We start from the raw sequence: 27,009 nt of genomic DNA, 5'->3' as shown, positions 1-27,009 counted from the left end.
GCCAATACAAAAAAACAAGTTTACTTAGTTTGGTGTTAATGTATTGTGTACAGGGTGTGGGTTTGGATTGACACAGTTCAACAATAATTACCAGTCTGAAATATTAATACAATATTAGAAGTTCTCTCACACCTGCTGTTGGGTGAATTGTGAATGCATGATGAGTTTGAAGAAAATCTAACTGGAACTCAAAATCAACTGGACAGCTGCAGCGCAAAGGGATGGTGATTTCTTTGCTGCAAAATTTGGAAAAATAATACCATTAACATCTGTAGTAAAATACGTAGATTGTGTTATACAAGAAAAGACAAACAAATAGGTCAATCGCTATAGCCACCTGATGCAAAAATTATTCAAAACTATAAAATATGTTAAAATGCAAGTAGATTCAGCTATCTAGCAGTAACGTAGGGTCCTTCAAATGTGTTACACATATTATAAACAATGTGCTACTTTGTAAATTGTTATATATTAAGTGGTTGTATGATTGCTTTCAAAGCTGATCACATGATTTGATGGTGATGTCATTAGGGTGTTTCACAGGCTGCTGTTTGCTTTCATTTTCAACCCTGAACAGGCAAGAGCTCCTAGAATAAACCTTGTTGTAGTTTGAATCTAGGAGTGCAAACTGCAACTTTTTCTTTTTGCTTCATACCTACAATCCCTAAAATAGTTAGGACATTGCATAAATAAATCATTGAATTTTATAAAAAGAAAGGCTGGGATGTACTTTCATTCACTAAATTCTGAAAGTTATTGAAATATCATCCTCAGTATGGAATAGTTAAATTTCAGTATTGAGTTTTATGCAGGACAAAATATCCGGTAGATAAAATCAAAAGAGAAGAACAGTTGAGAAAAATCAAGAGAAATAATTTTATGGAAGAGTTAATAGAAGGGGTTCCACATCAGGATATTTTCAGAAACTAAATGTCGGTTATTAAGAATTATAATAAAGGTTTCTTTTTGATTCTTTCATCCCCCAACATTACTCAGAGTAGTGGTTTAAAGTAGTCTAAATTTTTGCTTGGGTCTGTCTAATTTGCATGTGTAAATTAACAGACCTAACCCAAAAGTTGAGTGAACTTCTGAGACTTTGGACTTTGGTCCTTTTGCCAGTCTCATGTCGTTTCAGATAGCTGCATGTAGCATTTCCCCATGTTGGGCAGTTCCACGGAAATGAAGTGAAACTTATGCCATGCTCTCATGCAATTCCATTTCATTTGAGCCTAGTAAAACAGGTACTAGGATCCTTCAAATGTGTTACACGTATTATTTACAATGTGCTACTTTGATTTGGTTTCTTTTTGATTCTTTCATCCCCCAACATTACTAAGAGCAGTGGGAGGCAGTTCCATAATTTTGACCCAGCAGCAGTGAAGGAATGGTGATGTATTTCGAAGTCAGGATGGTGCGTGGCTTGGAGAGGCACTTTCAGGTGGTGGTGTTCCCACGCTGCCCATGCCCTTCTAGATGGCAGTAGTTGTGAGTGTGAAAGGTGCTGTCTAAGGAAACTTGGAGGGTTCCTGTAGATGGTACACACTGCTGCCACTGTGTGTCAGTGGTTGACAGAGTGAATGTTTGTGCGAAAGGGGTGCCAATTAAATTATCTTCTTTGTCTTGGATGATATCAAGCTTTTTGAGTGTTGTCAGAGTTGCACTCATGCAGGCAAGTGGAGAGTATTCCATCACATTCCTGATTTGTGCCTTGTAAATAATGGATAATTTTGGGAAGACAGGATGCGACTTACTCATCGCAGGATTCCTAGTCTTTGACCTGTGCTTGTAGCTACAGTATTTATATGGATAGTCCAGTTGTATTTCTGTTCAATGTTGATTGTTTGGGATTCAGCAATGGTAATGCCATTGGAAGTTATGCGGCAATAGTTAGATTCTCTCTTGTTGGATATGGTCATGGCCTGGCACTTGTGTAACATGAATGTTACTCATCAGCCGAAGCCTGGATGTTGTCCAGGTCTTGTGGCATTTGGACATGGACTGCTTCAGTATCTGAGGAGTTGGGAATGGTGTTGAACATTGTGCAATCATCAGTGAACATCCCCACTTCTGACTGTTTGATGGAATGAAGATCATTGATGAAGTACCTGAAGATGATTGGGTCTAGGATACTACCCTGAGGAACTCCTGCAGTGATGTCTTGGAACTAAGATAATTGACCTCCAACCACCACAACCATCTTCCTTTATGCTGGAAATCATTCCAACCTGCAGGGAGCTTTCCCATACCTTCCAATTGATTCCAACTTTACTCCCTGATGCAAGATTCAGTCAAATGTTGCCTTGGTGTCAAGGGCAGTCAGTGTCACTTCACCTCTGGAGTTCAGCTCTTGTGTTCATGTTTGGACTAGGGCTGTAATGAGGTCAGGAGCTCAATGACTCTGGCAGAACACAGACTGAGGGGGAATTTTCCTGTCCTGTCTGCCACAGGAACCGTAGCAGGTGAAGGGGGAGGGATAGACCATGCAAAGGTCCATTGACCTTGTGTGGGATCCCGAAAATCTCACCCTGAGCATCTACGAGCATGTTATCGCTACGCAAGTGTTGTTTGATAGCACTTTTGATGATCCCTTCCACCATTTTACTGATGATCGAGAGTAGATTCATGGGCCAGTAATTGGACAGGTTGAACTTTTCCAGCTTTTTGAGTGCAGCGGCTGGGCAATTTTCTGCATTGCTGGGTAGATGCCAGTGTTGTAGCTACAGTTTGGCTAAGGGCATGGCAAGCTTTGGAACACAAGTCTTCAGTACTATTGCCTGAATATTGTCAGTGCCCGTAGCCTTTGCAGTTTCTTGATATCACGTGGAGTGAACTGAATTGGCTGAAGACTGGAATCTGTATTAGTGGGAACTGCAGGGGAGGCCGAGATGGATCATCTACTTGGCACTTCTGGCTGAAAATTGTTGTAAGCGTTTTGGCCTTGCCTTTTGCACTGATGTGCTGGCCTCCTCCATCATTGAGGATGGGATATTTGTAGAGCCTCCTCCTCCAGTGAGCTGTTTAACTGTCCACCACCATTCATGACTGGATGTGGCAGAATCTGATTCATTAGTTGTGGATCCACTTAGCTCTGTTTATCATTCGCTGCTTATGCTATTTGGTTTGCAAGTAGTCCTGTATTATAGGCATCTCCACCTTATAGGTTTACCAGGTTTACACTCATTTTTAGGTATGCCTGGTGCTGCTCTGTCATGCTGCCCTGCAGTCTTCATTGAACCAGCGTTGATCCTGAGGCTTAGTGGTAATGGTAGAATGGGGGATATTCTGGATCATGAGGTTACAGATTGTGGTTGAATACAATTCTGCTGCTGTTGATGGCCCACAGTGCCTCATGATTGCCCCAGTCTTCAGTTGTTAGGTCTGTTCAAAATCTATCCCATTTAGCATAGTGATGGTGCCACAAAACATGACGAAGGGCATCTTCAATGTGAAAATGGGACTTTGTCTCCACAAGAACTGTGTGGTGTTCACTCCCGTTACTGTCATGGATAGATGCATCTGCAGCTGGCAGGTTGGTGAGGATAAGGTCAAATATATTTTTCCCTCTTGTTGATTCACTTACTACCTGTCACAGGCCCAGTCCAGCAGCCATGTTCTTTAGGATTTGGCCAGTGCAGTCAGTAATCGTGCTACAGAGCCACTCTTGGTGGTGGACATTGAATTCCCCACCCAGATTATATTGTGCACCCTCGCCACCCTCAGTGCTTCCTCCTTCCTTCGGTACTGATTCATCAGTAAGAGATTAGTAACATAAAATTGGAGGGAGTTATGTGACTTAAATTGGTAATTAGTTGAAAGGTTCAAGACAGAGAAGTGTTAAGGAATTTGTTTTCCGATTGGCAGGATGAAATAAGTAGTGATTCCTAGGGATCTGCAAATCAGCTTTTCACCATATATATTAATGGTTTAGATGCAAATTGCATTCTTTATCTATGTTTTCAGATGGTACTAAGAAAAGGGACACAATGGGAGGAATTTTCCTGTCCCACTCACCACGGGAATCATTGGGAGGGGGATGGTGGCAAACCATGCAAACATCCATTGACCTCGGGCGGGATTTTCTGGTTTTGGAGTGAGCACAGCCAGAAAATCCCGCCCAATAAGTTTTTTCTGAGTAGATCTTTATTATTTGCAGTAATGTTATATGCATATTAAAATCTGCTGAGTATTAACTATTTACTGGTGTCATGAGAAGTTTTTGATCTTTTGTTCAAGAATAATAGCATCATTGAATAAATGATTAATGTTGAGTTTGCTGAAATATGCACAAATCACCTTTCGGAAAAACATTCCAAACCAAACATTACATCAAGATAATAATAGAGAAACTATAATTTGCATATTAAATTTCTCTACAGGGCTAATAATCCTATAAAATAAACTTATTTTATAAAGAGTCTTTAATTAAATTAATTTCTAAATTATCTTCTTGCTCTATATGAATTGTTTGATATTTTTATCCACCACTCTTTAATACAAACACATAATTTTCCAGAGACATCTGTATAGCAAAGAATTGTTGGAAAACTATGTTTTGAAAAAGCACATACTTGCCTAACACTGTAAAGTGAATTGCTCATGTAAGTGAAAGCAAAACTAGCACTGATATTGCACTTTTTTTAAATGAAGCAGTAACAAAAGCCGTAGGTTCAACAACACTGATCTCTTACGATCAGAGGTTATCTTTATGGCCAACAATCTAGTCATACATTCGCATGATCCATGGGCCGTAACATTTAAAATCCCATATTGTATGTATTTGATGTTGTAATTTTAAGCATGCCTCCTTGTGCATTCATCAACCTTTCCAAATGCTGACAGATCCATGTATTAGCTAAATGAATCTGAATGTAAATCAACAAAGTGGTTTGTGTTATAATGCGAGTTCACAGAATAACATTTAAAATAATTCTTGTTTCACTTTGACTCCTCATAGGATCAAACATAACAAAATAATTCACATTTTCCCTGTTCACAGACTAAATTAACTTTCTGAGTAATGTTTCTGCTGGAACTAGTTGGCTGTATTAAGAAAACTCTGAGCCTGTCTCTCTTGGCAATCTTTCTGGAACTGCTTCTATACCCTTTGCTCCAAATTTACCAGGTCATTGTCACTATCAGTTCCTCAAAACAAGGATGATATCACCCAGGCTTCATGATTTCTGTGTCCTCAGTTGACTCAACAGGCCAATCCTGGAGTCTTCGGATAGAGAGGATAAAAGTTCCCTGAGGAAGGAGATTTCTCGAGCCAGCGTCCTGCTCTCTCTCCTTCCATTTTCCTTGTTTCTCCGCAGCAAAGTTTATGCCTTCAATTTCCAACTGTGTTGCGGCTTTTGGATGAGGTGTCTTCACATGGCATGGTTTGCTTGAGCCACTTGTTGTCCTAAGGGTAGGGTGCTAAATTGGGGGAAGGCTAACTATAGCCAGATTAGGCAGGAATTGGTGGCCGTTGATTGGGAGAGGCTGTTCGGGGGTAAGTCCACGTCTGGCATGTGGGAGTCTTTTAAGGAACAGTTGATAAGGCTGCAGGACAGGCATGTGCCTGTAAAAAGGAAGGATAGGAAAGGTAGGATTCGAGAGCCGTGGATAACCAAGGAAATTGAGGATCTGATCAAAAAGAAAAGAGAGGTGTATGTTAGGTCCAGGCAACTGAAAACAGATGCAGCTCTGGAGGAATACAGAGAGAGTAGGAAAGAACTCAAATGGGGAGTTAGAAGGGCAAAAAGAGGTCACAAAATGTTCTTGGCAGATAGGATTAAGGAGAATCCTAAGGCATTTTATTCATATGTTAGGAACAAAAAAGTTGTCAGGGAAAAAGTCGGACCTCTCAGGGACAAAGGAGGGGAATTATGCTTAGAACCCAAGGGAATAGGGGAGATCCTAAATGAATACTTTGCATCGGTATTCACAAAGGAGAGGGACTTGTTGACTGGGAGTGTCTCAGAGGGAGGTGTTGACCCGTTAGTGAGAATCTCCAATACAAGGGAGGAAGTGTTAGGTTTTTTAGGTAACATTAAAACTGACAAATCCCCAGGGCCTGATGGCATCTATCCTCGACTGCTCAGGGAGACAAGAGATGTAATTGCTGGACCTCTGACAGAAATCTTTGTCTCTTCATTGGACACAGGTGAGGTCCCTGAGGATTGGAGGATAGCGAATGTGGTACCGTTATTTAAGAAGGGTAGCAGGGATAACCCCCCGGGTAATTATAGGCCAGTGAGCTTGACGTCCGTGGTAGGGAAGTTGTTGGAGAGGATTCTTAGAGACAGGATGTATGCGCATTTAGAACGGAACAATCTCATTAGTGACCGGCAGCATGGTTTTGTAACAGGGAGGTCGTGCCTCACGAATTTGGTGGAGTTTTTTGAGGAAGTGACAAAAATGGTTGACGAAGGAAGGGCCGTGGATGTCGTCTATATGGATTTCAGTAAGGCATTTGACAAAGTCCCTCATGGCAGGTTGGTTAAGAAGGTTAAGGCTCATGGGATACAAGGAGAGGTGGCTAGATGGGTAGAAAACTGGCTTGGCCACAGGAGACAGAAGGTAACAGTCGAAGGGTCTTTTTCCGGCTGGAGGTCTGTGACCAGTGGTGTTCCGCAGGGCTCTGTACTGGGACCTCTGCTATTTGTGATATATATAAATGATTTGGAAGAAGGTGTAACTGGTGTTATCAGCAAGTTTGCGGATGACACGAAGATGGCTGGACTTGCGGATAGCGATGAACATTGTCGGACAATACAGCAGGATATAGATAGGCTGGAAAATTGGGCGGAGAAATGGCAGATGGAATTTACTCCAGATAAATGCGAAGTGATGCATTTTGGAAGAACTAATGTAGGGGGGAGTTATACAATAAATGGCAGAGCCATCAAGAGTATAGAAACACAGAGGGACTTAGGTGTGCAAGTCCACAAATCCTTGAAGGTGGCAACACAGGTGGAGAAGGTGGTGAAGAAGGCATATGGTATGCTTGCCTTTATAGGATGGGGTATAGAGTATAAAAGCTGGAGTCTGATGATGCAGCTGTATAGAACGCTGGTAAGGCCACATTTGGAGTACTGCGTCCAGTTCTGGTCGCCGCACTACCCGAAGGACGTGGAGGCTTTAGAGAGAGTGCAGAGAAGGTTTACCAGGATGTTGCCTGGTATGGAGGGTCTTAGCTAAGAGGAGAGATTGGGTAAACTGGGCTTGTTCTCCCTGGAAAGACGGAGAATGAGAAGAGACCTAAGAGAGGTATACAAAATTATGAAGGGTATAGATAGGGTGAACAGTGGGAAGCTTTTTCCCAGGTCGGAGGTGACGATCACGAGGGGTCACGGGCTCAAGGTGAGAGGGGCGAAGTATAACTCAGATATCAGAGGGGTGTTTTTTACACAGAGAGTGGTGGGGGCCTGGAATGCGCTGCCAAGTAGGGTGGTGGAGGCAGACACGCTGGCATCGTTTAAGACTCACCTGAGCAGTCTGGGAATGGAGGGATACAAACGAAGGGTCTAGTTGGACCAATGAGCGGCACAGGCTTGGAGGGCCAAAGGGCCTGTTTCCTGTGCTGTACTGTTCTTTGTTCTTTGTTCACTTGTTAATGCCTGAACAGGTAATCAGTAGCTTGTTCTTTAATCCTCTCCACGTCAAGGGGTTGGCAAATAGGACTGCCACTTAAACTGGCTGTTGCCCCTCTGGCAGTGGGACCCAGTTGGACAACCTAATGCTGTGTCAGTATGAATTCAGTCTCTCCTATCATATTCATGTCTGAATGTCTAGAGTACTTATTAAAATTTAATAATGACTTATCTCTGTTGCACACACAGCTTCAAAGGCCGGCTCATTAACTGAGGGATGCTTTTCTGGATTCTGCATCACAGAGAGGGACGACCTCTGTTTTTCCTTTGTTGTCAGCAACTGCTTGGTTTTCATTAAAGATATTGCCTGTGGTGTTTGGCTCGTCAGAAACAGCAGGGCACAACCTTGCAGAATGGCTGGAGAGGGCAAGAGGAACTATGAGCTCTCTTCTCACTGTCACAATTCATGGGCTGGGATTTTCCAGCCCTGTTGTGGCGGCACCCACTGCAGGAGATTTGGCAGCCCAGCTGAAAGTCCATTGACTTCCTGTAGGAGCAGACAATCCTGGCAGCAGATGGCATTGGAAAAATTCCACCCATTGTCTCTCTGGTCTGTCCCCTATCCGTGGAAAAGCTTTCTTTAAGCTCAAAGGAAAACTTTGCTCAACACGTGTACTCCATTCCCAACCTGGCTAGTTACCAATATAGTCACAGCAAGTTGGGAAACCCTCATCCCAAGTCCCTTGTGTAAAGTGATTAGATTATATGGCCAGTGTAGTTCCCTTCTCAGGGGGCACAGGTAGGCAAGTTGAGACAGTGAGGGGGGGAAATGATGGGATGGGAGTCAATTGTTGTGCTCAGTTCAGTTACACTGGCCAACCACTGAGTTAGACCAGGTATTGACCAGCATAACATTTTCAGGGTAATAATGCAGGTAAGTCTGACCCATGTTTCTGACACTGAGTACAGTGCTGGAGACATTTGTGGAGGGTGCCAGGCAACACAAATCAACCCATCAAAGTTTGAACTTCCCAGGCAATTTCAGAATGTGTGTATGTCAGGACTGCCACTGGGCCCTGACACACATTTCCCAGCTTACACCCAATCTCCAGTGATTGGAATACTGGAAGAATTAGGCCATTCTGTCTATGTTCCTTTGCAACTTTTCATCCTATCTGCACTCCTATTGCTTCTCCCACCTAATCTGCAAACCTGGATGTGCAACTTCCTATTCCTTCATTCACCTCATTAATAAACCTGGGTAACTGTTGCTCACTCTAATGCCTAAATCTTCTTGTTCTACCGTGGGAATTGTCGCTGGCGGGATGGACAAATTGATGGACAAGCCAAAGGTCTGTTGACTTGGGTGGGAATTTCTGGTCCTGGGGCGGGCGGGATCCAAACATTTCATCCTCAGCCTACAAATTCCTCCAAAGTTCCATAGGTTTTGTCCTCTGATTTTGTCCTCCTTTACATTAGCCTTTTTCTTCTTTTACGCTGTAAGCCACAAAGTCTTCCCCATATATTTTTGAGCAAGCTTTCAGTCATTGCTACTAAATCTTCTGACTCAGTTGGTAGCACTCTCTTCTTGAAGATAAAGGGTCTGGGTTCAAGCCTACTCCAGGAAAGACTAAATTGAGACTCCAGTTCATCACGGAGGAAGTGCTTCACGAACAGAAGGGTTGTGTTTCAGATGAGATATTAATCCAAAACTCTGTAGCCTGTTCAGTTTAAGTGCCCTTTGTTGAAGGAACTGTTTGTATGTTGCAGTGGTACAGATGACCACAGGAGATCTCCTGATACAATTCAAAGAAGAACAGCGAGCTCTCTTTGTGTCTTGGCCATCATTACAATCTCAGCTTCCATGTCATTATAGCTACTGTTTCTGCTGTGTGGAAATTGATTTCCATGTTTGCCTTAAGCTAAAAAAGTTACTATTTGATGTACTTGACAATTCAAAGACATGTCTCTTTGGTTAGAATTAAGGAACAATAATGGTGCCTCGCTACTAGGTGTACACTATAGGAGAGTAAATAGGTGGACAGATAAATGAGCAAATTTGGGGGCAAATTGCATGAGGGGGCTAAGGTATTCAGAGGAATAGCAATAGAGGACTTCAATTATCCTAATATTGACTTGGAAAATAACATTGTGAAGGACAAAGAGGCGAAAGATTCCTGAAATAAGAACAGAAAAAGCTGGAGAAACTCAGCAGGTCAGACAGCATCTGTGGAGAGAAGGAGAGTTAATGTTTCAGTTTGATAAACTTTCATCAGAATCAAAATGTGTACAAGAGAACTATCTTAATCAGCATGTTTCCAGCCTAATGAGGAAGGAAGCAGTGTTGAATCTAGATTTCAGCAATGAACTGAGGCAAGTGGAGCACATATCTTTGATAGAGCATTTGGGAACCAGGGATCACAACATCATTAGATTTAGAATAGCTATGGAAAAAGGCAAGGGGAAAAATCAAATCTGAAAATATTAAACTAGCGGAGGGCTAATTTTAGTGAATTAAATGGGGAATAAGTCCAAAAAAGATTGGAGAGAAAGACTGGCAGGCGCAACAGTAATTGATCAATGAGAGACAATCAAAGATTAGAAGATTCTCATACAAATTAGAAGATTCACACGAGGGGAAAGGAAGGGCAGCCAAAGCTAGAGATTGCTGAATGACTGATGATACAGGGGTTAAAATGAAACAGGAAATCGAACACTACAACAAATGTCAGGCTTTTAATTCAATAGAGAACGAAGCTGGACAGAAAAAAAACTGAAGCAGGAAATAAGACGAACAAAGAGAGTGTAGGAGAATAGGTTAGTGGATTACATAAAAGGAAAGCCAGAAGTCTTTCATAAACATATACACAGTAAAAGGAAGGACCTCGACAATAACAATCTTCCTGTGGAGCAAAGGTTCTGGTTGCAGAATTAAATGAGTATTTTCCATGTCTTCCTGAGGCTGCCAATGCCATGGTAAAGAGGAAGCAGCAGTGAAATTGGATGGGATACAACTAGGCAAAGTGTTCTTGAGGGGTGGCAGCACTTAGGAAGGTCATTCCGTCAGGATTGATGCACTCAAGGTTGCTGGTAAAAGTGAAGGTGAAAATTGCTGAGGCTCTGGCCACAATCGTGTGATCCTCGTTAAATATGGAGTGGTACGAGAGGACTGGAGAATAGCTAATGTTAATAGAAATACCAGGAACTAATGCACAGAAGTCTTTGAAAGTGACAGGGCAAGTTGAGAAGACTTTTATAAAGGCATACCTCAGCCTTATAAACAGGAGAATGGGGAACAAAAGCAAGGAAGTTACACTTACAAAGGGCAATTATCCAGACAGGAAATTCTCCTTTCACCAATATTTCTTGCAGTACTTTCCATTAGCAGGCTCCAGGAGCTATACGGTCTATCCCTGCTCCTATTTCTTATGTTCACTTGTTAGCAACACACAATGTAAACAATCTTATCCTCTGTATCATCGTTCTTTTGGTAATTATCTCAAAATGTTGCCCACAAGTTGCCAATTCACAGGATGATGGAGATACTTTTCCCTATTTACCTCATCAAAATCATTCATAATTTTGAACATGTGGAGAATACATCATAGGAGATGAAAACAGAACAAATTTGATGATGTCCATCATTGTGATGACTTCCATTCAATATATAAGTGGGCCACAATGGAAATCAAACATTTTGCATAGGAATGTACAGTAAATGAGATCATTATGTGATTCTTTCATCCTTTGTCAGATCTGCTTGCAACATTTGAATATGAACATGAGATATGCGAATGTGAGATATCAGCTACAAAAACACAACTTTGTATAGCCTGTTGATATCAGAACACCAGTTGAAACAAAGCAATCAAGACGACATACACCATCATTCAGCCAATAATAACAGGAAAATTTGATAATGAAGGGATACGGTGTAAGCCAGCCACTGTATACGCAATGACACATAACTATTCACCAAGAAGAGATGCCACTTCTAATTTACTGAGGGAGCAGCCAGTCATTGGATCATATTCAAGTAATATCCAACTCAAAAAGCAGAAAGTTTAGTTCAACTGTGAAGATTTTCAGTAACTAAAAGTAATATTATAAACTTACCTTTGCCCAAGAGGAACATCATTTATAGTTAAGAAAGTGGGAAACTCCACTATATTTGCAACCGGATAAGCATGCACAGGAACAAGTAGAGTTTCATCTTCCTGCAAAATATTACAGTAATTACAGTGTTAAAATGAGGAAACTCAAAAGATGTTGCAGTCCCCCAAAAATTTGCAACCTAACGAACCTTAACATAGAGTTATAACATGTGAAAACAAGTAGCTACAATGAGAGTGCCTGTTATCGTTTAAGCTAGAGGCATGCTAACATTCATTCACTTGCTTTGCAGCTGAAAAAACCTACAGCAAGTCTCAAATTGTAGTAGTCAATATGATTATCATTGCATTAATCATATATGTATCCTTTGTTTTTTTGCTTCAATTTGCCACAGAGAAAGAAGAAAAATGAATCAGGAATAGAGTTACTTTGAGATAACTACATTTTTATTACGGGCTCTCAGAATGGTCCTCATATCCACTCCTGGGCCCAAGGATTTCCGCCAGTTCCTCAAATAATATTATGTGCAAAGACAATGGAACTCTGACCATCTATGTTATCACACATGCATAGCTTTGTCACTCTGTTAACATTAACAATTAAGTTCAATTAATTACTAAGCAGTCCAATGGGTGCAACTATCTCTTCAACTTGACTTTCTACTGCACATGCTGTGAAACCCAAGTGCATAAGACTACCTTAGTGCTCACACATCTTTTGTCATGATCTAGTCAGATTAATGACTTGATTCTTGATCATATCATGGTCTTTGCATCCATGTGCTCCTAATACCATTCTATGCTAAAACAAACAGGCAGTGTCACTGACCTATAATGGATGGCTTTTGGTGAGCAGCACAGACTGAAAAATGGGTTCAGTTGCAAGAGGTCAGCGAGATGTCAGGCTAAAGATAGAGGAGGCAGGTAAGAATAAAAAGACCACATAGCCACAGAAAGGTTTTCGTTTCTTCAAATTCTCCTTCCGGTTTACAATCTGTTTTATATTGCATCATATAAACTTTGGCAACTGCCTTATTCTAGCAAGCATCATGTAAATGATCAAGGCATGTCTATTCTCAATTTATTGTCCATAGACAAAGATAGACAAATAAATACATGGGCATTATTGTACTGAGTCCTCGTACGGTTCTCAAGCATAACTCCGGTAAAAGTGAAAGCAAGGTTAGACCAACATTACCGTCAGGGATGTGGACCAAAACAAAACTTATCTTGTACAATAGACAACAGTGAAAAATAATTTACCGACTCACCTTACAATGAATGCGAATGCTGTCATAGTAATATCGCCATTCATCTGGACAGAAATCAACAGTAACTTTAAATGACATTCCAGGGACCAGATGATTCTGTGAGATAAATTACAAGACACGCAAAAATCTAAAATAAGTTGGTAATATAAAAGAGCTTTATTGTTCAATGCAATTCTTAGTTAATGCTCAACTTAAACATTGAAAATCAGACGGTACTATATTTCACAATATACAGTTCTTTCATTATTATGATCAGATTTGAAATCAGGGCAGACCAAATAAAGTCTCCTCTCTAATATCTGTGCATCTACTTTTCAGGATAACGTTTCAGATTCCCTCACCATGACTCCTATTTGGCTTCTTTTCCTAAAGCACATCCCACCTTAGCCACCACGTTGCAACATCGCACCCATCACCAAATCCAACCTCAGTCTTTTCATCCATTCCTCAAACTCCTCCACCACATTCAAAATTCAACCCATCTCCGTGCCTCCCAGTTTTCTTCAAGGACTTATACAACTATTCATCTCAGATCTGTTTCCTCATCTAATGATTCTAATGTCAAATTCTTTTCACTTGTGTTCCTTTTCAATCTCTGCCATATTTTCAGTGATTCTGCAGCTGAATCTACACTGCTCCATTAGTCAATTTCCTTGTCTTCTTTTTTTTTAAAGTTCACTCTAAATTTATTTCCCTGCATCACCATCTTTCTGTGGAATGTATCCCTACTCCTAATCTCCACATTGCTGTCTATCCCTGTCTCAAATTCCCACATGATACCATGTTCCTACTACCTGCCCCAGAAAAAGTTGCCCTCCACTCTGGATAATGTTAACACTTCTGTTGATATCCATATCAACTTTCTATCTTTCTCATATATAATGCCCTTGCCTTTATCCAATTCCAGATAGTTGTGAATCCCCACCACCCCCAGCAGCCCTTTCTGGCGCCTTGATTCCATTAGCTGCAGGCTGCAGTAGAACTGGCAAATAAGTGGACAATCTATTCTATTGACTTGATTATTTCAAGGATGACAATTGTTTCTTTTCAAGGATAGATAGGTTTTTTCATTACAGGATAGATAATAACAAAAATAGATTATACAAATTTATTAAGATAATAAAGATAAAGTTGCACTATGTACCTCAAAGAGACTATACAGGAGTTCAGTGGAAGGAAGAAAATTAATCTTTTCTCCAAAACGTCCCTGCATAATCACAGAAGAGGTACACTGCAAACATACAATCTAATAAAACTAAAAATGAAAAAGAATACTTACCTTTTTGGTATATTTGATTTGGAAATACTTTGTTTGTGGTGGCAGAATGTGAACATTTGTCATTGTTGGAGAAATGTTGATTAGTTTCTGTAAAGAAACATTTATTTAAGAATGTTTGCATTTAAAATTTTTATAATAATTTTCAATGCACAGTACAATATCCATGTTATTACTTATTAAATATGCATACAGTAATTGATTTCTATTTCAGTAAAAACATTTGATTTGATTTGTCACATGTATTAGAATACAGTGAAAAGTATTGCTTCTTGCACGTTATAGGCAAAGCATACCATACATAGGGAAGGAAAGGAGAGAGTGTAGAATGAAGTGTTACAGTCATAGCTAGGGTGTAGAGAAAGACCAACTTAATACAAGGTAGGTCCGTTCAAAAGTCTGACGGCAGAATGGATTAAGCTGTTTTTGAGTCGGTTGGTACGTGTCCTCAGACTTTTGTATCTTTTTCCTGATGGAAGAAGGTAGAAGAGAGTATGTCCAGGGTGTGTGGGGTCCTTGATTATGCTGGCTGCTTTTCTGAGGAAGCGGGCAGTGTAGACAGAGCCATGGATTGGAGGCTCGTTTGAGTGATGGACTGGGCTTCATTCATGATCCTTTGTACTCTATTGAGGTCTTGGACAGAGCAGGAGCCATACCAAGCTGTGATACAACCGGAAAGAATGCTTTCTGCGGCGCATCTGTAGAGGTTGGTGAGAGTTGAAGCGGACATGCCAAATTTCCTTAGTCTCCTGAGAAAGTGGAGGCGTTGGTGGGCTTTGGTGGGACCAGGACAGGTTGTTGGTGATCTGGACACCTAAAAACTTGAAGCTCTTGACTATTTCTACTTTGTCCCCATTGATGTAGACAGGGGCATGCCCTCCACTAGGCTTCCTGAAGTCGATGACTATCTCCTTTGTTTTGTTGACATTGGGAGAGAGATTATTGTCATCGCACCAGTTCACCAGATTCTCAGATACATACATTTAAAATCACTTATTTAATACTGACAGTGGAGTTTGCAAACAGTGGAAACCAATTTTTACCACAGCTCAATTGTTCATAATTAGTATTTACATTGCAGCGAATGTTTTGTTACAATTTACCTTAAACAATTTGCTTTGCATTTTTTCAAAACAAGACTAATTAGCTCAATAAAGGCTGTGGAATCATATTTTCTTAACATGTTTGTTTATTCAGTTTCCAATTATATATAGTGTTGGGAATAGCAAAATATTGTAATTAGTATGGGAGTGATTCTACCAAAAAAATTCTAAGTGTCGAATTCACCTACAAACTGGAGTAAAAAGCTGGCTTTTTCAGCGGACGTTTCACAATGAATCTCCCACCCTCTATGTACTGCAGAGTGCACGCGTGTAAATCACTCCAAAAATTGTGGGTGGGGCCTTTTCCCGCTGGAGAGGCCAGAAGCATAGCACTGAATGGGTCACTGCGCATGCGCCGATCTGTCAGCGCTGGGATTGCGCATGTCCAGTAGCCCTGCATTGCCGGCCTCCCGATTGCTGGCAGCTCAATCACTGGCCAGCCCTGTAACACTGCCCTTCCGTGCCCCCCATGGCCCAATCGCTGGCCCAGCGAACATCGGCCAGCATTGATCCTCCCATTCCCCCACCCTGCCTCGATCTCCCCCCACCCCAGCAACCCTGATCTCCTGATCCTCCCCCACCCCCACAATGGCAGCCCCAACACCCCCCATCCCCAACCTCCCCCCAGCAGGCCAATTACCGCCCCCATCCCGATGGCCAGCCCCGATTGCTGGCCTCCCTCCCTCTGTCATCCAGCCCAATTGTAGAATGGCAGCAGGATCCTCCATTCCCACCGATCTCCCCTCAAAGGCCCTGCCCCATTAGGCCTTGCCCCCTTGCCTGATGCCCGGTGGGCAGTGTCAAGGTGCCCCCTGGACATTGACACTTTGCCCCTTAGGCAGTGCCAGGGGGCCCAGGCTGGCACTGCCAAGATGGCAATGCCTGGGGGTAACCCCCAACCCCTGACCTCTGGGGTCCTCAATGGCCTCCCCTTCACTTCAGTGGGGTCGGCTGCTAACTCCCCGCAATTGGGGAGCCACAGTAAACCCCGCTGGTGTGAACCACTTCTGGTGGGGTGGGGGGACGCTAGCGAGACCGGAGACTTCAGTCCTGGGCCTGCTAATGATATGTTAAAAAGATTTAAATGTTGATTTAAATAAATTATGCAGCTCCGTGCCGATTTCTGGTGCAGAACTGACGGCGCTGGAAATCTGGTGCTCGGAGTCTCACGAAGGCTGTGGCACCTAGCGCTACCAAAGCAGCACAGCCGGCTGGGAGAATCACCCCCTATATCTTTAGTGAGGATATGATCAATACAGTACATCTAAACAGTAGTAGACAGCAGATATTGAAAAGGGTGTGTTAATGAGTTTTAATGAGATTAGTTTTTGAACTTACATACTTCATTGTTCAAAATAATACCAGAGCTTTAACTTATAACTCCATTTTAGAGCTATTATGAATTTCAGTGAGTAATTTATTATTCTGCAATAATATTCAGTAACCATATAGTCTTCATGGACGGTTGCTTCAGTAGTTCATTTAATTCTCAGAAGCATTGCTTAAATATAAAAGTTGATCTCCTTTTATTGTGCACCTTGCAAGTCACCTCACTTCTGTCTTTACTCTCTCCCCTCTTTGATTCTTTCTACATCCTCTTCTACCTCTTCTTTCATTTAATTTTTCTCTTTTAAAGGTGCATTCTGTTGTAGGGAGCTTGTTATCATTTTGTATGTCTTAATGAAGTCTTCGTAGTCTTAAGTAGGTTATCTGTGTATGTATTAACTAGAAGGATTATGTAGATATACAATAAAGGGAACAAGCTGAGAGCTGTTTCCATGCTTGCTTGTATGCATGGCTCTATGCAATACTAGAATGCCCCCAAGGTAGGGCTATGTGTTCTTTCATTAACCCTCTATGTTCCAGACACTTATACTACATGTTCTGAATTAAATTTGTCGTTGTTATAGAAGGAAAAGGGACTGAAGAGATTTGGAAATTGGGTAGGTATCTGTGTTTAGAATCTTTTGCATGGAGAGCGAATAATAACATGGATTGATTGGGCTGAATGGCCTGTTCCCACGTTGTAATTTCTAATATTTTCCTAAAAGACCTCAGCCCATCTCAAAAACCTGAGCCAGGATGTGATGAACCAGAAATGCGAAGTGCAGTGTCTGTTGTTTAATGCCATTCAGCTTCTTAAGATTCAAATATGACAGGCTGCAAGCTCGTACACATTTCTTACCAGAAGTGCGCCACCTGCCACCATACTAAATAAGATGGATAAGTGTCAATGTAAAAGCAATTGCATGCTTTGGCAATTACATTGTTAAGCTAATTGCATTGTCAAAGATAGGTGATGATCATTGGCTTAACTTCCCAAAGAAGGTAAGTATGCACAGTGAGACTGTTGGGATTGGGGGAACTATAAGGAGTTTGTAACTCTACTGAGCCTTATGAAGAATAAACTTGCTGAAAGTAAAAAACCAGCTGCTATATTCTTCCTCCACCATATATTATGATTGGTCTTAACAGTATGTTGACATTAGAAGTGGAACTTGGGAATACTTAAAAGGTTTAATATTTTTTTCAAATTTTCCAATGACCTAGTCATTCATTTGCCATATGTTAAACTTGGTACAATGTGATGCCGTATTAATCAGTAAGAGAGCCACCTCATCAACGCTATTTAAAAGGCAGTGAAAACATCTGGAGCTTAAAGTATTTTTGGAATGAAATATGTCAGAAGGGAAGAGGATTAGGTATATGAAAACACACATGATCTCTCCTCCAGTGCTGCCAGTCACCACAGCCTTGACTCTGCTCCTGCCCCAAATGCCAAAAACCCTTTATTTGAGAGGGTGGCGGAAGAGGCGGCAGGCTCTTCCATCTCCAGTATAAGCCTGCTGTCTTAAGTTGTGTGTGACCTCCTCCTGCAAGAAGTAGGGGAATAGATTTATGAGAGTCTTATGAGGTTTGTGGAGAACATTATGATTGAATAGTTAATAGTCGATGTATAAGATGTCAGTTTCAAATAAGTGGGGGTTACAATATCAAGTCATAGGCAGAACCTGGACTTTGTTTTCTTTCTTTCACCTGTATTATTAGTTTAAAAAACATGATCAAGAGCTTGAACAAAAGGATATTGATAGGCCTGAACAGAAGTGGAGTTCTTGCCCTTTTCCAGTTTCTCTGCTTTTAAATCTTTCTTCTCCATCCAGAGATTTGTTCCCTGCCCCAATACTCTCTCTCTCCCCCATCTTGCATAAACGTAGGCATATCCCTTATTTTATTATTTTAGTTCATGATTCCTTTCCCACTCCACAGGTTTTGATTTTGTGAATATTTTGGTATCTTTGTTGTGCGATCGATTTTATTTTCAATGATATATTGTCACTTATTCAGGGAATGTGTCACCGGATAATGATTGGGAAAGTTTTTTTAGGGAAAGAATGTGGCTGGAGAGGAAATTTAAATTGAGGAGAAATGTTTTTGCAGAAATTGACTGATTAACAAAAGAAGTACAACAAACTAAACGATAAAAAAAACTTGTAAACAATAAAAAAAGAAGAAAAAATGAAGATGATTGAAGCAGATAACAGACAAAAAATTTCACAGGTACAACTGAGATAGCATAGTCAGTTCACACATGAAGCATAGTCAGTTCACACATGAAGCATAGTCAGTTCACGCATGAAGCATAGTCAGTTCATGCATGAAGCATAGTCAGTTCACGCATGAAGCATAGTCAGTTCACGCATGAAGCATAGTCAGTTCACGCATGAAGCATAGTCAGTTCACGCATGAAGCATAGTCAGTTCACGCATGAAGCATAGTCAGTTCACACATGAAGCATAGTCAGCTCACACATGAAGCATAGTCAGCTCACACATGAAGTAGTGCTGGAAAGATATATTGTACAGTTGCACATTATCTTCTACATATTGATAAAGGAGTGAAAAGCATAGAGTTCATTTGGCATGTCATTAGAAAGTGTCTTGCTTTTATTTTCAGCTTACCAGAATCTGTTGGTGATGTTTTCCAATCTTATAACCTCCAAAATGCAACATTGCTGGGAGAGCCTGAATCACATTGTTTCTCTGCAATGTGGCAAAAATCTCTGCAATGAAGTGTGAAAAAATATAAAGTAAGAGTTGTCAGAAGAATAAATCCTTTACTTCTAGAAATAGGCAAGATCACGCCAAAAATATTTGCAAGCTACAACCCTTGTAAATGATACTCAGGATACATAAATGCCACCTATGCAATCTATCTTTCAGCAAATAGCACTGGATTTTTGTAGAATCCAGCTGACTCAGACCTTTAAAAATAGCGGACGGCACCCAGATGTGGAAATCCAATCCCTATTTCCAGCAGATCCCATTTTTGATGGCAAGTGAATCACACAGGCAGGAAACATGAACTCGGAAAGGTCGTTTGGCAATAATACTGAATTCAAAGAGATCCCATTTTGCCACATATTGATGGAAGACATGTAAACAATCTTGAGGGGCAACAAAGGCCACGGTCTGAAGTTACTTAATTTTCCAGACTCTTAAACATGAAAAACAAGCTGTCAATTACGGCTAACCAAACAAACATGCACTACTGGAATGCATTGATTGACAGGCTATCTGGTCTGGTTCGGGAAAAGGAACCATTAGCATCTGTTCCTACTGTTTTCAACAGACTTAATTGTTAATATTTTCTGAATGTTATTATAATAGCTGAACCCATTATGAATGCTTAGCTGAGTTTCAAAAGTTCTAAAACACTGAACTCGGCAAGGGGCTGAGTTCACATTCTGATTTATAGTTGTAAGAGGCTATTAACAGATTAGTGTATTTGATGTTCGAATAGAAGTTCATTTGTTCTTCTTATAACAGATTGACCATTTGAAGGAATTTAAAATGTTTGAAAGGATTTCATAAATTAGATTTGTGTATGCTTCAAGTGTCTTTGACTGAGTTCTCTCTTAGATTGTCAGAGGATTTTACTTCATCTTCACATGGCTCCTTAGGTCTACCCATAATGGATACTGAGTGAGTGATGTTATGTGGTGGCATGGAAGTGGCATAGGATACGAGATGACAAGGCAGGTATATGTAATGGAGGAATGAAGGGGCATAGTGGATGGGCAGGAGGTACGAGGGGATATGGGAAGCAGGCAGGCTATTTTCGGTCTTAGCCTGCTCCCTCCTGTTGTGCATGTTCATGTCCTGAAGAAAGACAAGATAGTTGACTTATATCCCAATGGGTTTATAGAAAGTTTAGGAGCAGGCATGCCGTTGCCAGTTCCTGAGCCCTCCCCAGTAAGTGATTACTAAGCAACTGATAGAACACTGAGAGCATGACGTGGCTGGCTCACATTCAGTGCACAGGTTCCATCTCCTGTCTGACATCTCTGTGCACTTGCACACTTACATTGCTTGATGGACTAGGGAGGGACATTTTGCAGTGAGTAGATAGTGCCACTTACCTTGGTTGAGCACAGCAGATTGTTCATTCTTTTCCTACATTGCTGAGCACTAACCTTGGCTATAGCCACTGCCCAGACTAGCATGGTCAGATGGGAAAGCTGCCTGTTGTCATTCCAGGGAAACAATAGTTCTCAATTTTGGATGGCCTGGAGAGAAATTGCCAGGGAGACTTCACTGAACCATGGTGCCATACTGTCTGTGATGTGGAAAGTCTGGAACTCCTGGCTTTCAATGAGTGTCCTTTAAATATGATGCCTGCAAATTCAACTCCAAAAGATAATGGTGGGGTCGGTGATCCTGCCATCCCCAATATGAGAATCGACAAGTTCCTTACGGATGCATATGTAATGAGCTGAACAGCACAAATCGTGCGTGGACCTTGCTCCTCCTGGACAGCTAAACCCCCACCTCGGTCCCACTGGAAATCCCTCTCACCTCTGTGCCTGCCACCAAACTTAGACTCCAGAACAGAAGATTCCAGCTAATCTGAACATTGATTCTGCTGTGTCATAAAATAAGCTATTGGTTAATATCTGCAATGTACTTGGTATCATTCAAAACCACTTAATCCAAATGAACTGATAATTCAAAGTTTTAAAAGTAATTCTCCTCCACCCTGGAAGGTGTTCACTAACTACAAACTGATTCAATTTATTCAATAGTACGAAATGTTTTTAGTATAAAAAACATCAGAATAACTAAGAACTGAGTATATATACAAAAAGGCATTCTGACAGATTATGCACTTCACCCAAATTGTTAGTCACAATTAAAACAGAGAAATTATATTTGTGAGTTGCATTAGAATGTTACATATATAGAACATAGAACAGTACAGCACAGTACAGGCCCTTCGGCCCACAATGTTGTGCCGAACCTTTTCCAAAACCAAGATCAAGCTATCCCACTCCCTATCATTCTAGTGTGCTCCATGTGCCTATCCAATAACTGCTTGAAAGTTCTTAAAGTGTCCGACTCCACTATCACAGCAGGCAGTCCATTCCACACCCCAACCACTCTCTGAGTAAAGAACCTACCTCGTACATCCCTCCTATAGGTAAGAGAAGGGACGGGGATTTAAAGCAGGAATTTCTGGAGCTGGGCTGGAAGCTGAGAGCCAAGACGAAACATGTGGTCATCTCTGGTACGTTGCCGGTACCACGTGATAGCGAGTTGAGGAACAGGGAGAGAGTGCAGTTAAATATGTGGTTGCAGGGATGGTGTAGGAGGAGGGTTTCAGATACGTGGATAATTGGAACACGTTCTGGGGAAGGTGGGACCTGTACAAACAGGACGGGGTGCACCTGAACCAGAGGGGCACCAATATCCTCGGAGGGAAATTTGTTACAGCTCTTCAGGGGGGTTTAAACTAATTTGTCAGGGGAGTGGGAAAGGGAGTTGTAGTCCAGAAGTCAGTGAGGGTGGTGAGGTATTGGGGAAGGTATCAGGGTCAAGGGTGGGTACTGGTAGACAGGAAGGTGGGTTGAAGTGTGTCTACTTCAATGCAAGGAGCATCCGGAACAAGGTAGATGAACTTGGGGCGTGGATTGGTACTTGGGACTACGATGTTGTGGCCATTACGGAGACGTGGGTAGAACAAGGACAGGAATGGTTGGTGGACGTTCCGGGGTATAGATGTTTCACTAAGTGTAGGGAAGCTGGTAAAAGAGGTGGAGGAGTGGCATTGTTCATCAAGGATAGTTTAACGGCTGCGGAAAGGCACTTCGTGGGGGATCTGCACACTGAGGTAATATGGGCTGAAGTTAGAAATAGGAAAGGAGCGGTCACGTTGCTAGGAGTTTACTATAGGCCCCCAAATAGTAATAGAGATGTGGAGGAAGAAATTGCTAAGCAGATTATGGATATGTGTGGGGGTCACAGGGTAGTTGTCATGGGGGACTTTAACTTTCCAAATATTGATTGGAACCTTTGTAGGTCAAATAGTTTGGATGGGGCAGTTTTTGTGCAGTGTGTGCGGGAGGGTTTCCTGACACAATATGTGGATGGGCCGACAAGAGGTGAGGCCACATTGGATTTGGTACTGGGAAATGAACCGGGCCAAGTGTTAGATTTGGTTGTGGGAGAGCAATTTGGAGATAGTGACCACAATTCGGTGTCTTTTGTTATTGCAATGGAGAGGGATAGGGCCGTACGGCAGGGCAAGGTTTACAATTGGGGGAGGGGTAATTATGATGCGATTAGGCAAGAATTAGGGGGCATAAGTTGGGAACAGAAACTGTCAGAGAAAGGAACTAATGAAAAGTGGAACTTTTTCAAGGAACAAATACTGGATGTCCTTGATAGGTATGTTCCTGTCAGGCAGGGAGGAAATGGCCGAGTGAGGGAACCATGGTTCACGAAAGAGGTGGAATGTCTTGTGAAAAGGAAGAGGGAAGCTTATGTAGGGATGAGGAAACAAGGTTCAGATGGCTCGATTGAGGGTTACAAGTTAGCAAGGAATGAGCTGAAAAAGGGGCTTAGGAGAGCTAGGAGGGGACATGAGAAGTCCTTGGCGGGTCGGATCAAGGAAAACCCCAAGGCTTTTTACTCTTATGTGAGGAATAAAAGAATGACCAGGGTGAGGTTAGGGCCGGTCAAGGACAGTAGTGGGAACTTGTGTATGGAGGCAGTAGAGATAGGCGAGGTGATGAATGAATACTTTTCTTCAGTGTTCACCAAGGAGAGGGGCCATGTTTTTGAGGAAGAGAAGGTGTTACAGGCTAATAGGCTGGAGGAAATAGATGTTCGGAGGGAGGATGTCTTGGCAGTTTTGAATAAACTGAAGGTCGATAAGTCCCCTGGGCCTGATGAAATGTATCCTAGGATTCTGTGGGAGGCAAGGGATGAGATTGCAGAGCCTTTGGCGTTGATCTTTGGGTCCTCGCTGTCCACGGGGATGGTGCCAGAGGACTGGAGAATGACGAATGTTGTTCCTCTGTTTAAGAAAGGGAATAGAAATGACCCTGGTAATTATAGACCGGTTAGTCTTACTTCGGTGGTTGGTAAATTGATGGAAAGGGTCCTTAGGGATGGGATTTACGACCATTTAGAAAGATGCGGATTAATCCGAGATAGTCAGCACGGATTCGTGAAGGGCAAGTCGTGCCTCACAAATTTGATAGAATTTTTTGAGGAGGTAACTAAGTGTGTTGATGAAGGTAGGGCAGTTGATGTCATATACATGGATTTTAGTAAGGTGTTTGATAAGGTCCCCCATGGTCGGCTTATGATGAAAGTGAGGAGGTGTGGGATAGAGGGAAAGTTGGCCGATTGGATAGGTAACTGGCTGTCTGACCGAAGACAGAGGGTGGTGGTCGATGGAAAATTTTCGGATTGGAGGCAGGTTGCTAGCGGTGTGCCGCAGGGATCAGTGCTTGGTCCTCTGCTCTTTGTGATTTTTATTAATGACTTAGAGGAGGGGGCTGAAGGGTGGATCAGTAAATTTGCTGATGACACCAAGATTGGTGGAGTAGTGGATGAGGTGGAGGGCTGTTGTAGGCTGCAAAGAGACATAGATAGGATGCAAAGCTGGGCTGAAAAATGGCAAATGGAGTTTAACCCTGTTAAATGTGAGGTGATTCATTTTGGTAGGACAAATTTAAATGTGGATTACAGGGTCAAAGGTAGGGTTCTGAAGACTGTGGAGGAACAGAGAGATCTTGGGGTCCATATCCACAGATCTCTAAAGGTTGCCACTCAAGTGGATAGAGCTGTGAAGAAGGCCTATAGTGTGTTAGCTTTTATTAACAGGGGGTTGGAGTTTAAGAGCCGTGGGGTTATGCTGCAACTGTACAGGACCTTGGTGAGACCACATTTGGAATATTGTGTGCAGTTCTGGTCACCTCACTATAAGAAGGATGTGGAAGCGCTGGAAAGAGTGCAGAGGAGATTTACCAGGATGCTGCCTGGTTTGGAGGGTAGGTCATATGAGGAAAGGTTGTGGGAGCTAGGGCTGTTCTCTCTGGAGCGGAGGAGGCTGAGGGGAGACTTAATAGAGGTGTATAAAATGATGAAGGGGATAGATAGAGTGAACGTTCAAAGACTATTTCCTCGGGTGGATGGAGCTGTTACAAGGGGGCATAACTATAGGGTTCGTGGTGGGAGATACAGGACGGATATCAGAGGTAGGTTCTTTACGCAGAGAGTGGTTGGGGTGTGGAATGGACTGCCTGCAGTGATAGTGGAGTCAGACACTTTAGGAACATTTAAGCGGTTATTGGATAGGCACATGGAGCACACCAGGATGATAGGGAGTGGGATAGCTTGATCTTGGTTTCAGATAAAGCTCGGCACAACATCGTGGGCCGAAGGGCCTGTTCTGTGCTGTACTGTTCTATGTTCTATATCTTCCACCACGAACCTTATAGTTATGCCCCTAGTAACAGCTACATCCACCCGAGGAAATAGTCTCTGAACGTCCACTCTATCTATCCCCCCGCATCATCTTATAAACCTCTATTAAGTCGCCTCTCAACCTCCTCTGCTCTAAAGAGAAAAGCCCTAGCTCCCTCAACCTTTCCTCATAAGATCTACCCTCCAAACCAGGCAGCAACCTGGTAAATCTCCTTTGCACTCTTTCCAGTGCTTCCACATCCTTCTTATAGTGAGGTGACGAGAAGTTGCATCTGCTATTTTATCAAGGTTGGGACCGTACTTAACCTTTAATTTCACAGTAACTTCATTGCAGCATTAATGTGAGCCTTACTTGTGACTAATGAATAAACTTTCACTTTAATTCTATTAGCTGCTTCTATTATTTGCCACAGTAATCTTACTTGTTTCCAGTAAATGATTTGGCACATTTCCACGTTTGGGTTCTTCCACCAGTCTGTCTTGAGGAAGAATTGTCCGCATGTTAAAGGTAAGGCCGGGGTCGCTGAACTGCGAAGAAGCATGTTTCTCCACCTCCATAATAATACTTTATTCAAATTACCTGCATCGATCCACAGAATGGAAACATGCAAAAGAAAATAGTTCCTTCTGAGAACTTGAGGCAACACAATAAAAATTATAAAAATACATTTTAGCTGACGTGATGTACGATAACTTTAAAAACAATCTGAAACAAATGGGAAGTTATGTGCAATGTAATTTTCTGCATGAGTCAAGGAAGATTGATTGCCACATGTACTGCAGGCTGTCTGTATCTGAAAGTGAAGGCGACTGGCCCTGATTTTGTGATCAGCAGTGAAATGATGGCACTCACCACTGCTCTTAAAGGAAGCTTCCCACAAAGATTCAGTGAGCTCTGTGGCATAGAGTTCGTCTTTTCCGATGTCAATTTTATCCTGGTACCAACTACAGGGGGACTCTGGCCACCATGATGTCATGAAGCAAGCTAAGCAATCAATCACAGACAGAAAAGCCAGGAAGGAACAAACAAGTTTTATTAAAATAAAAGCGAAATGCTCAAAATCCAAAATAAAATAAAATGCTGGCAAAACACAGCAGAACTGGCAGCATCTGTTCATGTTTCAAATCCATATGACTCTTCTTCAGAGTTATGAAGAGAAGTCACACAGAATTGAAATGTTGACTCTGTTTCTCTCTTCACAGATGCTGCCAGACCTGCTGGGTTTTTCTGGCATTGTGTGTTTTAATTCTAAACATATTTTATCATTCTTTTCTTTATAATGTTACTGTAAACAAAATAACAATTAAAGCAAACACAATGGGCTAAAGTAGTAGCTGATATCACAAACAAACTTTAAATATATATATATTATTTTTAATATCTATGGATTTTTAAAATCATGGACTAGGGAAGTTCAGTATTTCCCCAGATAAAAAAATACTTTTTTCAGGACCACAGAGGTTGTTCAGCAATAATTATAAATGAGTAATCATCAAAATCCCAATTATACCTCATTCATCAAGTATAGCTTTTTCAAGAGTTTTTACAATGAAAATAATAGTGTAATAAATGAAAATTTGTATCAATTTAACGGTTGCTAATTGATTTTAGGCACAAGAGCTTCAACTGCTGACCCTATGGGAATGTGGGAATCACTGACAGGAGCTTCTGAATTTCTGAGTTTAATATACGCAGAAACTAAAGGTTGCTGTCAGTTTTATAGGGTAACAAGTGGAGGATCCATGGCAGAGCGCATACCTCCACCATGCTGTGTTAATTCAACGTTATGCAACTCTTCCTTGAGGCATTTCCCTGTGTGGTTGGTGATCTGTAGCTACCAAGGGAAAAAAATTTTTTTTATTCAGAAGCTTCTCTCTGGCTGAAGATAATTAAAGCCAA

The 27,009-nt window shown here is 41.7% G+C and overlaps 1 protein-coding gene across 1 annotated transcript in view; it reads right to left on the bottom strand.

Annotated features, from left to right (window-relative positions):
• cfap221 (cilia and flagella associated protein 221) overlaps positions 1 to 25,667 on the bottom strand; it is a 109,078-nt gene extending 83,411 nt beyond the window's left edge. Inside the window, exons 1-6 of the mRNA XM_078229169.1 lie at positions 25,532 to 25,667; positions 19,296 to 19,396; positions 14,237 to 14,323; positions 12,958 to 13,053; positions 11,691 to 11,791; positions 133 to 236 (exon numbers count right to left, since the gene is read on the bottom strand). Of these exons, the coding sequence (XP_078085295.1) occupies positions 133 to 236; positions 11,691 to 11,791; positions 12,958 to 13,053; positions 14,237 to 14,323; positions 19,296 to 19,396; positions 25,532 to 25,667 (625 nt within the window). The remainder of the gene's footprint in view (positions 1 to 132; positions 237 to 11,690; positions 11,792 to 12,957; positions 13,054 to 14,236; positions 14,324 to 19,295; positions 19,397 to 25,531) is intronic.
• Positions 25,668 to 27,009: the final 1,342 nt, after the last annotated feature.

This window comes from Mustelus asterias, chromosome 14, assembly GCF_964213995.1.
Source record: "Mustelus asterias chromosome 14, sMusAst1.hap1.1, whole genome shotgun sequence".
In the NCBI taxonomy this organism is placed as follows: Eukaryota; Metazoa; Chordata; class Chondrichthyes; order Carcharhiniformes; family Triakidae; genus Mustelus; species Mustelus asterias.
Note: the sequence above shows the minus strand (reverse complement) of the source record. Positions and strands in the feature narration are given on the sequence as shown.